Source organism: Caloenas nicobarica, chromosome 10, assembly GCF_036013445.1.
Source record: "Caloenas nicobarica isolate bCalNic1 chromosome 10, bCalNic1.hap1, whole genome shotgun sequence".
Classification (NCBI taxonomy): domain Eukaryota; kingdom Metazoa; phylum Chordata; class Aves; order Columbiformes; family Columbidae; genus Caloenas; species Caloenas nicobarica.
Genome location: NC_088254.1, coordinates 23,878,315 through 23,890,781, shown reverse-complemented (window position 1 = coordinate 23,890,781; position 12,467 = coordinate 23,878,315). Strand labels below are relative to the sequence as shown.

The following is a 12,467-nucleotide window of genomic DNA, read 5'->3' as shown; positions in this document are numbered from 1 at the left end:
CAGAATAATCCCTCTTTTGGCATGATGTTCTAGAATACACACATATAACATACAAAAGCTTTTAAAAATATCATGTAAGTCATCCAAGTGAACGTAAAATAACTGTTATGATGCAGTCCTCCTCTGTCCTTTCTACTGCCCTAAGAGTATGTACAAATATCTGCCTGGAGCCAGCACAGCTTGTCCCTAAGAACAGAGGACAGTTGCAAGCAGCAATCTGTACTGCAGATGAAGTATTGCCCATCTTTCAAATGAAGGGGAGAGAGCTGACAGTACTAATTATGACAGCTATGTAGGAAATATCGTCAGCACATCAGCATCCAAGTCAAAAATACAGATCTCCTTTCACCTACCTCTTTCAGTGTTCTCAGTCCTGCCTTACTCTTTAAATATAATTTTAGCAGATTTTGAGAAGGCTGCATGCTCAGACTAAACCAGAGAGCACAGAAACACAAACATAGAGCAGTATGCAGAAAATTTTACCTTTTGCTTGCTCCTGTTCAGTAGGACTGCTGGGGACAAGAGCACTGGATCCAAAGGCAACAGGAGGAGAAATAACTAGGCCTGAAGAGACACTGCAGACCAAGAAAAGGGAACAAGAAAAAGACGACCATACATCATTCGAAAATGCGTTAACTTCTCCCCAAATGTAGCTCCAGCTTGTTATAACATGAGTCTTCCCATAACAGGAGTGTCAGGTATTCATTAGCAAGAGACCTGAGAAATGGCCATTGACCCCATGGGAATCATTAGTTCATTTCATCACAAAATAAAGCCATGATCCCCTCATAGTGCAAAATTAAAGCATTGATTGCTTAAAACCAAGCACAAGTCCTTGAATAAAGAGTGGTGGAAATGCAGTATTGCAATTAAGCTATTGCAATAATGTGGGGATTTTTTGCTTACGTTGAATGATTCTCCTGCACAAGGGATCCCTGTCCAGAGAGCTGCAGGAGGTGCAGGCTGCGGGCAGGGGTGCACGCCAAAGAACTTCCCTCTTCCACCATGGTTATCACACAGCCACTCTCTGCAGTGGTTCGGAACAAAAGGAAACGGGATTAGAAATGTAGCCAATAACAAAGTTGATCAGAAAATTCTGAGGAATGATATTCACACTACTGCACAGCTGCTTCTCAGGCAGGCAAGGACAAGCTGATTTTCTCACAACAGTGGAGAAGGATGGCACATGAAAGCTCAGGACATGAAATGTGAGCATAATACAGTTCAGATGGAAAAGATAAGTTTGTACCTATAAAACAGACTTTTATCAGGCCAGACTGTACAAGTCTTCCTATTCAGGAATTTTAAAAGAAAAGTCCCCAGTGGCTCCAATATCAGCACATTGGATCTAGCCCAAGAACACAAATCCAGGCAAGGTTCTTCTGAGAGCCCTGACTCACTGTGAACAGGGGCTGCTACTGAACCTTCTGGATCCAGAGGGTTCGCACACAAGATCATACTTGTAGAGCCACAGTTGTGTTCACATTAAACGTTAGGCATAAAGCGAGACTTCGTTTAGCTCATGCTTTATAAACTGTGACAAAGATGCCTTTCAAAATGGTATTTTCTAGGCTTTTCACTATTGTCAAGAACCTATTTCTTTATTAGCCTTTCAGTTGCAGATACTAACACCAGACATAGATATAATCCTAACAAGACATACAGCGGTGACCTGATCCTATTTCATGTAATCTCTTCTCTTACAGGGAAGGAACATTAACCTAGGTGACAAATAAGACTGACCAAAATCATGGGACAAAGATTTTGATTGCAAAGGCCTGTCCTGTCCCAAACAGGAAGGCCAGTTCAGAGGAGCAAGGTGGAATGTTTTGCCAAAGGTACCCAGCATAAGAAAGCCGACAATATCTGCCTGCACTGTTCATCCACGCTTCAGACTGTGGGTCTCTACAAAAGGTGAGTATTATTATTGCCAGTTTCAGAAGAGGGTAAAAGGGTTTTTTTTGGTTTTGTTCTTCAATGGGCACAGACAGAAAGGAAATTAAATGTATTTTACAAGCCAGTGTAACTGTTCTAACAAGAAGCGGCATTTAGACGGCACAGTGAAAGAGCTCATGGCCTTTCATTTGTACAGCACCCTTGATTTTAGCAGAAATTATGTGAAAAATATTCATAGCGCTCTGCACCCTGAAACACTACATGCCTAAAAAGATCAACTAGGGATGAAGATTACAGTGATCTCTGGGATGGACATTTTGGCTCTGCTTGTCTGTTGTTACCTGTTGCATTATTCTCAGGAAACATCTCTTCCTGAGTTGACAAGACATCCGGCTCCTCGTGGCCAGAATCAAGGGATTTCTCGGTTTTAGTGGGGTCACAAACAGGCATTTGTTTCCCAATACACTCTTCCGCTTCCTGCAGAGCCCTGGAAAAGCAAGACACGTTCACTGACCTGAGAAACTGGAAGTATGAAGTAATGCTGCAACATTGTACAGAAGATGTATCAGCACAGATGAAAGGTGTTAATTTGTGTATACCACAGGAAAAAAAGAGATTAAAATGAAGATCGACTTCTCCTCACAAAATACCATGTTCATCCCTGACAAGTTACACTTTCAGAATCGTATCTAAGTGATGCTTAAAGGAAATTAAGATCATTCTACTATTCTGTTCAATGTGGATTCTAGGAATTTTGTTTCACCTCCTTTTTAATATTATTTTGTGGCAGAATATGACAATACAAGATGCACTAAGTATTATTCTGTCTGGCATAAAAGATATATAGAGAATTTTCAACAAACTGAATTTTCACAATTAAAAATAATTAAAACTATAAAGCCTACAACAGTAAATACTCAAATAGCCACCACTCAGCCTCTGAGTTTCTCCTGTGAGGCCAAAGCCTGTGCTGCAGTAATTAAGTTGTTTTGAAATAACTTATGTGACTTAAACTGAATTATAACTTCTAATATATTCCAGTTATTTAAGAAAATTATTAGTATACTTTATCCAGTGCAATCTCCCTTAAAAATAAACCTATTGATATCTTTATGTGTAAGAGTCTGACACTCCTTAGTCAGCACTACTGCAAAAAGGTCTCATCACTACTTCATCTTCACTTTTCTCTTTTGCCTTGAAGCCTGAACTCTCCTACATCTAAAAATCTAGTAAAAAAAGACAGATATTAACTTCCAGAACGTCAGCAAGAGACCTACAAAGAACAGGGACTGTTTTACCTTTCAGACTCCTCTGGCTGGTCTTCCACAGCAGCACGTGCTGCTGCACTGGAGGCAGTTTCAGTGCTGTCCCCACACGGTTCTAGCAAGAAAGAGAAAAAAAACCAATTCTTACTTGGGCCACCTGCATTAATATATAAAGAGGAGAAAGTGTAGTTCTGTAAATTACACAAGCTGTACACAAAAAAAATAATCTTAATCAATGATAAAAACAACAAAAAAGGACAGGATGAAGTTTTTACCAGGGAGAAAATTCAATATCAGATTTTTTGAATATTCTGGAAACAAACTAGGAAGGAGAGGTGCAAGAATCACTGACAACACTTGGACAGGTACAAGAAAAAAATGAACTAGAGGAAAGGAAAGAGAAGGCAAATTATTTTCAACTACCAATGAGCTGTGAACTCATTTTTGAAAACTACTAGTACTGTATTTCGTGAAAAAGAAACTTAACATCTATAATTTAAAGAAACCAAAGAGAACTGACAGAGTAACAAAAGAACATCTGATATGATTTTCACTTACCATGTTTAGTGTCGTTCTTCACAAGTCTGGAAGCAGGGACAGCAGCTCCAGGGTGAAATTGGTGCCTTGCATCTCCTTCATTGGGCACGAAGTCACTCTCCAAGTCCTGGCTCTGTGAGAGCTCTAGAGCTTCAAAATGCAGCTGTGACATGCCTATATCTAACAAGAAATACCCATAACTAACATATATACCGTCTCCCCTCCTCCCCCCCCCCCCCCCAAAAAAAAAGAGCCATCTAGCACTTTACAAGGGCAAAATATACACCCTCTAACAAGAAAAGTATTTAGGCCATTGCTGAAAATTTGAATAAACTAACAGACTCCGATCTCAACCATACTAATTAAAAATACAGTAACAGAAAAGAGACAGTGGCCATTAACTCAGAAAGCAGTGTTAATCAGCAAGGTCTTATGTAATGCCATTAGGAACTGCAGTAGATTTGGATTCTGTCATGAGAAAACAATCCTGATAACACAGCCCATGCCTGAAAGTCCTTTGATGACAACAACCACTATGCCAGGAATTCTTTACTCTGCCATAAAAAGGCTCCATCTCCCAATGGTCACAATGCATCCATGTCTCTTCTCAGCCATTTCCTGCCTCCGAGATCCTTGTTAAAAATGATATGATTTCATCTTCTTTATTTTTTTCAAACATCAAAGTATATAGATCACCTTCCAGAAAAAGACAGCAGTCTCTGACCCACTGTAACTGGCACAACGCCTAGTGAGACAAGTGAGGCGGCTGAACTGGAAAACTACACAGACAGTTGATCGGATCCACAGCCCCGAGAAGAGGCCTGGAACGGAGCCGTTACCTTCCACACAGGGCGAGGCAGCACGGTCCTCAGCATCACCTTCAGCTCTGCCCCCAGCTTTAACACGGGCACTGCAAGAGAAAGGCCCGTTCACATGGCTCCGGGGTTTCCGCTCCGCCGCGGGGCTGCCGCAGCTCCTGCCCAGCCCCACGCAGCGCCCCCGGCCCCGGCCGCACCCCCCCCGCGGGCTCCGGCGCTGCAGCGGGACGGGCGCGGCCGCTGCCCGCACCACCCCGTGTTCTCAGCCGGTCCCCGGCACCCGACCGCGGTTCCACAGGCCGAGAGCCCCCCAGGCCCGGGAAGGCGGCCCCGCGGCCCGGCCCACGCACCTGCTCTCCCCGCCGGGCGGCGGCGTGTCCTGAGCGCGGTGGCCCGCGGGGCCCGGGCGGGCGGGGCGTTCCATGGGCTCTGCGAGCGCAGCGCGGCTCTCACCTGCGGGTCGCTCCAGTGCCGCGCCGCCGCCCGCGGCTGCCCGGCTGCCGGCAGCCCCGCGGACGATCTCCTGCAACACAGACGCACGGGCCGCGTCAGGGCCGCGCCGGGCGCTCACCAGCACGGGGCCCGGGCCGCGCCGGGCGCTCACCAGCACGGGGCCCGGGCCGCGCCGGGCGCTCACCAGCACGGGGCCCGGGCCGCGCCGGGCGCTCACCAGCACGGGGCTCGGGCCGCGCCGCGCCGGCAGCCGGCGGGCCAGCACGCCCAGGCAGGCCTGCTCCGCGTCCCCCGCCGCGCCCGTGCTCTCGGGCTGCGAGTCCTCCACGATCAGGCGGGGCGTGTCCTGCTGCGAGAAGCCGGGGTCCAGCTGGCTGAGGCCGCGCTCCATGCAGCGCCCCGCGGGAGGCGGGGCGCCCGGCGCAGCCCCGGCGCAGCCCCCGCCCGGCCCGGCCCGGCCCCGCCGCCTCACGGCGCCGCGCTTCCCGCGGCCGCCATCTTGCCGCGCGCCGATTGGCGGCGCATGAGCGGCCCGCCCCGCGCGCCGGCGCCGTTGCCAGGGAGACACCGCCCCCCCGCCCCCCCCAGCTCCGCAGCGGCAGCGCCCCCGCGGGGCCGGAGCCGCCCCGGCCGCTTCCCGCGCTGAGCAGCCCCGGCACGGAGCAGCCCCGGCACGGAGCAGCCCCGGCACGGAGCAGCCCCGGCACGGAGCAGCCCCGGCACGGAGCAGCCCCGGCACGGAGCAGCCCCGGCACGGAGCAGCCCTGGCCGGGCCCCAGAGCAGCCCCGGCCGGGCCCCGGGCCGTCCCCCCGCGGCTGCCGGCCCAGCAGGCCCAGGCGCGCCCACCGGCCCCGTCCATGGAACGTCCCGAACAGCCCCCGGCTCCGGCCCCACAACCCAACTGCCCATCCCGGACAAACACGATCTTGTATGGACATTTGTAGGTACCACAGGAAAGTGAAATTGATAATTTAGCTGTGTTTATGTTAATAAACGGCAGTTGCTGAAGAAGCCTCGGGCACAAATTGCGACAGCGTTGTCTTTCAGCATTAAACTTCTTGCCTAAAAACTAGTTAGTTTGAATAGACTTATTTAAATCCGCTTTTGAAACTTCTCTTTTTTACTTCTGCACCTCTCTGTATTTTATAGATGAGAATTCTGTATACTTTATTTAAAAACCTGTTGTCAAACAAAAAATGCAGAAGACTGAAAAAACAATACCTGGCCTAGAAGAAACTGTTATTATGCAAAGTTATAGACAAACAGTTGTACATAGTGAAACACTGTAAATACAGGTTTGTGTTAACAGATTTTGTGTGTAATGTGAAATCCCAGTTTGCACATGCATGTTGAGAACATTAAACAGGCTGTTAATATTTACAATTCCTGCACAGGAAGGATGCATCAGTGGTTGGTGTTTCAGCTCCCAGAAGATGCTCCTTTCGCACATATTAAGCTGTATTACTGAAAAGATTTTCTGGTACATTAGTTTCAAAAACACACACAACTTCAGATATTGTCTGAAATTTGCCCCAGTGCCAAAGAAACCACAAGGCTTCTGACCACTGGATCCTCTTTTGAAAGACGAAGCCGTTCGTAGGCTCTTGCTGGCCATGTACGGGAGCTGCCACCTTCACAGGACATTCCATCCCACGGAACGGAGGAGACAGGGACCGAGGTGGGACAGCTGGCAGCCCACGGCCCTCACGTGTCTCTGAAGTGTTAGAAGGGGCTCTTGCAGTTTGTTCAAGTCCCTTCAAGCAGAATTCTGCTTCCATCAGAATGGAAGCATTTCAAATGGTCTTTCTTTAAGCTTATTCTCAAAATCAAATAAAATATTAAATTCCTTTTTTTTTTCTTTGACAAAATAGAAAGTAAAGCTGTCTTCTAAGCACAAGTATAGCATAAGCTCTTGGTTTTTAAGCAAGTTGATGGTACTCCAGTAGTGAACCTTGCTGGACTTACTAGTGAGTTTCCAAGCTTGCTACGGTTTTCCCCTTGACTGTGCAAGAATAAGCTGCTTTTCTTATTGACAGAACACTAAACAACTATATCCTTCCTCACAATTTCTTTCACACTTCTATCCTGCCAGCACCTCTTTATTAGCTTCTCCTAGAGAACACATGCTCTTTGTTAGTGCACGGAAATCCCTACCTGAGCCAGGTCCTTCTTCAAACTCCAGGTTTTTGTCTGAAGGTGTTTCTATAATATATACAGTTAACTACTCACTAGGAAAAAAAAGACTAAGTGACTGTGTGTATAACAACACAAGAAGTACATGCAAGTGGCTAAACACTGGCCATGCCTAAAGAGAGCAGATAAGCAAAGAACGGATTGTGAGGAACAGATGTCAACAAACGGATAACTGGCAAGTAAGATCTTGTGGCACAAAAAGAGTTACAAGAGATGGTAATTTCTCCACTAAAGGCACAAGTGCAATCTATCTTAATGCAAAGAAAGAATAAGAAATACAGTAGAAGGTGGTTCGATTCAATTATGACAAGAAAACAGAAGAAAGGAAACGAGGAAATGGGAACTATATCAGCTTCTGTAAAGGGTCAGTATCAAAGAACGGCAGAAGCTCACATGGACAATATCATGAGCAAAGAGAAAATGATCTATAGATGTATTAGCAGGGAAGCAACAGCCATAAGAATCGTTGGTGTGCTGTGCTGAGGGAACACTAGTTGGTGGCTCAGGTCAAGAGGGCAGAAACGTCTGCTGTTCCTCTCTAACAGGGTTAACAGAGAACCAGACCTGGCTCAGTTAAACAACAATGACAAAGGGGAGACTTCAGCCTTGAAGCAGGGCTGAAACAGGTTAAAGAGTGCTTATCTCAGATCTTAAAACCTTGAGTCTAGACTTCTGTAAAAAAATGTTGTCTTAGAAGTATTAACAGTTACCTTCCAAAACTCCTGGAGGATAATGAGGTACCTGAAGACTAGAAGTAGCAAATGTGCCAGTCACTCCTCCTCAAAATTCCCTTCACATCCTTGAAAACTTTGATAACCAATTACCAACCAAATTACCAGTTTGTATCTAGAAGATAACAAGGAAAGGAGTCAGCAGCCAACACAGATCTGTACAGACAAGGCACGTAACATTGATTGATTTCTTATGTCAGAGCAACAGGCCTTAGGGACAGAAGAAAAGTGGGAGAATAACAACTTTACAATAAGACTTTGGGCAGTACCTATATGGGGTTCTCACAAGCAAACAAGGGAAGCATAGCTGTGATGAAAATTCAGTAAGAGGAGTAAAAAACCTGTGGAATATCCATCCCCTGACAGTTCTGCGTCAAAACAAGTGTGTTGAGTGAGGGTCCAAACAGCAATGTACTATTCCTATTCTGTTAACTGTTTTCTTTGATCATCTTGGTCACAAAATAAGTACACTTATTAAACCCACAAGCACTCCGAAACTGAGAGGGACTGTAAGTAGTAGAAGAAAAATCTGTTAAAATGGTCTGAAAAATGGACAAAGTACAATGCAGGTAAGAACATTCTACAAAAGGAAAGAACTGACTGCACAAATTCAGGATGGGGCTGCTGGGCTCTGTGGCGTGACTGTAAAATAAAGCAATCGGGGGTCACAGTACCTGACAGACTAATCAGAAGGAGGTGCAGACAGCCAGCACTATGCTCAGGTACAGTACGAATACGTTAGTGCCGGATATCATTGCTGTACCGTACACTGGCAAGGCCTGAGCGCAGCGCTGCGTCTGGTGAGGAGATGGCCAGGGAACTGGCTGTCATAACAGTCCTCACAGAGAAAAAAGTCAACGGCAAATAATTTGGTTTTCATATTCACAGTTTAGAGGACAATTGCAAATTTGTTTACATAAACTGCAAATAAGTTTAAATCAAAGACAAAACAGGAATAGGCAAAAATGTTTAAAAAGGCTAATAAAGCTCTGAAGATTATGCAATCTCTAACATTTACAACTTTTTTTTTTTTATAAAGTAGTAACAAACTGCTACAGTTGACCATGGTCTGAAACAGGAGGTCGGACTGGATCATCTCCAGGATTCCCTTCCAGCCTCATTTTTCTGCAATTCAACACTTTTCCATGAACCTGGGTAGCCCAACACTGAGGGCTCAGTCCAGGTACTCAAACCAGTAAATGCCAAAGCTGCGTGTGAGTTTTAAAGCTGACTGCACATTTTTTGTGTTAAATTTGTAATCTCAGAATCACAGAATCACAGAATCACAGAATGTTAGGGATTGGAAGGGACCTCGAAAGATCATCTAGTCCAATCCCCCTGTCAGAGCAGGAACACCTAGGTGAGGTTACACAGGAAGGCGTCCAGGCGGGTTTTGAATGTCTCCAGAGAAGGAGAATCCACAACCCCCCTGGGCAGCCTGTTCCAGTGTTCCGTCACCCTCACTGAGAAGAAGTTTCTTCTCACATTTAAGTGGAACCTCTTGTGTTCCAGCTTGAACCCATTACCCCTTGTCTTACTGTTGGTTATCACCGAGAAGAGCCTGGCTCCATCCTCGTGACACCCACCCTTTATATATTTATAAACATTGATGAGGTCACCCCTCAGTCTCCTCTTCTCCAAGCTCAAGAGCCCCAGCTCCCTCAGCCTTTCCTCATAAGGGAGATGCTCCACTCCCTCCAGCATCTTTGTGGCCCTGCGCTGGACTCTCTCCAGCAGTTCCCTATCCTTCTGGAACCGAGGGGCCCAGAACTGGACACAATATTCCAGATGAGGTCTCACCAGGGCAGAGTAGCGGGGAAGGAGAACCTCTCTCGACCTACTAACCACCCCCCTTCTAATACACCCCAGGATGCCATTGGCCTTCTTGGGCGCAAGGGCACAGTGCTGGCTCATGGTCATCCTGCTGTCCACCAGGACCCCCAGGTCCCTTTCCCCTACACTGCTCTCTAATAGGTCATTCCCCAACCTGTACTGGAACCTGGGGTTGTTCCTGCCCAGATGCAAGACTCTACATTTCCCCTTGTTATATTTCATTAAATTTTTCCCCGCCCAACTCTCCAGCCTGTCCAGATCTCGCTGGATGGCAGCACAGCCCTCTGGCGTGTCAGCCACTCCTCCCAGCTTGGTGTCATCAGCAAACTTGCTGATAGTACACTCAATTCCCTCATCCAAGTCATTGATGAATATATTGAACAGTATTGGTCCCAGAACTGACCCTTGAGGCACTCCACTAGATACAGGCCTCCAACCAGACTCCGCCCCATTGACCACGACTCTCTGGCTTCTCTCCTTCAGCCAGTTTGCAGTCCACCTCACTACCCGATCATCCAGTCCACACTTCCTCAGTTTTGCCGTGAGGATGCTGTGTGAGACGGTGTCAAATGCTTTGCTGAAGTCAAGGTAGACCTCATTTTTTTTCCACCTTTTTATGCTACGAAAAAAGCAGCCTGCTTTCTTTATTGTAGACAAGTCTTTGATCTAAATATCCCCCAGTTTGCAGATTGACTTTTTTCCTGAGTCCTATAATGAATTATAAATAGGGTGTGGCCACCTTTGTCTAAGAATCAGGATAGAAGAGCAAAATTAATCTTTGCGTCCCTTGCCTTCAAACGAAACATGTCCAGCACCAGACTTTCAATGAATGAAGGTATGAAGGCTGTCTGATTTCTTGTATTTGGAATATTTTTACCTCAATTTCTCGTATCTTACAGAATTGGCAATGGACAGGTGAAGCTATGGATTGGTTTGTTCTGAATACTCCCTTCCAGTGTAGTCTACTCATTAAGATGGGAAACCAAGAAACAGGACTAGTACCCATTCTCATTTCTTCCCCTGTGAATCCATCTGTCTGTGTCAGTGCAGCCCAGGCCTCAACTTCAAAGCAGGACGGTATTCACATGAAACCACCAAATTCCAGACCTGATTTCAAGTGGGAATATCAATACCTAAACTAAGATACCTAACAAGACAGCTAAGCTTACTAAAGGAGTAAGGATGCTACTCGCCTTTGAAAATCTAGGTTTAAGTATTGTACCATGTTATTACAGCTATTACTGACACGGGAGACACATCTAAAAACTCCCTGCCCAAGGTTGCGTGGATTATCCTCTGCTCTACTCATCTGGGAATAAACACCGCGTATTACTCCCCATTCTCGGGGGCCGTGAGCCCAGCACGCCCGGCCCGAGCGCCGATGCCCGGCAGAGCCCGGCGAAGCGCGGGCAGCCGCCCCCGGCCCGGGCCGCGCTCCCGCCGCGCCGCGCGGCCGCAGCCCCGCCGCGCCGGCCGGTCTCAGCGCCGCTCCCCGAGCCGCGGCCGGAGCTCCGGGCACAGCCCGCCCGGCCCGCAGCGCCCAGGCCGGCCCGAGGGGCTGCCCGGGCCCCCGGCCCCGACGGAGCTGCCTCGGCCGCTGCCCGGGTCGGCCTCCACCGGGCAGGGAACAGCGGGCGAGGCGGCCGCGGGCAGGGGAGGCCGCAGCGCCGCCCCGCGCCCCTTTACCTGGTCGCAGCCGGCGAGCAGCGCCGCTCCGGCCGCTCCGGGCGGAGGCAGAGACGGCCGGGCCCGCCCCGCTGGCACCGGCCGGGCGGCGACGGGCCGGAGCCCGCCCCTGGGCTGCGGCGGCCGCGCCCGGGGAGCGCGGGGCGGGCGGGGTGGTCTGTGGGCCTGAGTGCGCGTTGGCTTTTGCTCGTGGCTGCTTCGGATGGTTGTCCTCACGCCATCACTGCCCTTCAGCATGTACTGTTCTCTTTTCGTCCTTGCTGTTTTTCCTGATATGTTTATAGGTGCGATCTATAGTGTTTACAATCTAGTCTTTGTTTCGATGAGACGAACCATTCGGTCCCTTTACTCTCATCTGTAATATAGTTTCTCCCTAGCACCTTTCTCAACACTTTGCACCTCACTTTCTCCTCTCTCACCTTGGGGCCCTTCTCTACTCTCTTCAGGTCTGAATTCCTTAGATGTGTGTGACTAGAACTGTACACAGAATTCTATATGAGACCAGCACCACCTGCTGACATTAGCACTCTCTGATTTCTGCTGGAAATACTTCATCTAATTCATCCTGGAACTGACAAACTGTGGCTTTTTCATGGCTCCATGATGCTGTAAAGTCAGTTGCCTTTTGAACAACTAAAATACCGAGGGCTTAAACCTCCTTAATCACTTTCAGGTGATTAGTGCCTCTGGTAACAGAAATTCTTATTCTCAATCAGCACATACACAGCCTCTCTGCAGTATTAATTTCATCCTCTTTTCATTTCTGGAGTCCTCAAGGTCATTTAGATCTTGCTATAGAGCATTCTTCTTCTCCTCCACAATGATAATATTTTAACCCACATTCTTATCACGCAACAGCTATAACCCAAAGTAAAAACCCAGAGAAAGCATATCACTGGTACTTAGGATAAAAAAGACTTAGGATAAAAAGTCCCGTTTTGAAGAAAGCATGAGAGACAGCCAGGCCAAGAGAGGGAATCAGTAGCAGAATTGAAAAAGTGAAAGCAAAAAACCACGCACAATAATTTTTGAAGATTTTTTAAATCTTATAAGC

General features: G+C 47.7%; 1 protein-coding gene across 5 annotated transcripts in view; it reads right to left on the bottom strand.

Moving 5' to 3' along the window:
* TP53BP1 (tumor protein p53 binding protein 1) overlaps nt 1-11,477 on the bottom strand; it is a 30,139-nt gene extending 18,662 nt beyond the window's left edge. For 3 of the 5 annotated variants that reach the window (XM_065641390.1, XM_065641392.1, XM_065641393.1), the window contains exons 1-8: nt 5,187-5,401; nt 4,867-5,039; nt 4,538-4,608; nt 3,720-3,878; nt 3,195-3,276; nt 2,238-2,383; nt 907-1,027; nt 484-575 (exon numbers count right to left, since the gene is read on the bottom strand). In XM_065641390.1, the coding sequence (XP_065497462.1) occupies nt 484-575; nt 907-1,027; nt 2,238-2,383; nt 3,195-3,276; nt 3,720-3,878; nt 4,538-4,608; nt 4,867-5,039; nt 5,187-5,360 (1,018 nt within the window). In that variant the 5' untranslated portion in view covers nt 5,361-5,401. Of the gene's footprint in view, nt 1-483; nt 576-906; nt 1,028-2,237; nt 2,384-3,194; nt 3,277-3,719; nt 3,879-4,537; nt 4,609-4,866; nt 5,040-5,186; nt 5,402-11,413 lie in introns of those variants that run through there. The other 2 variants (XM_065641395.1, XM_065641394.1) reach the window with 2 other exon arrangements.
* Between the last annotated feature and the right edge of the window lie 990 nt (nt 11,478-12,467).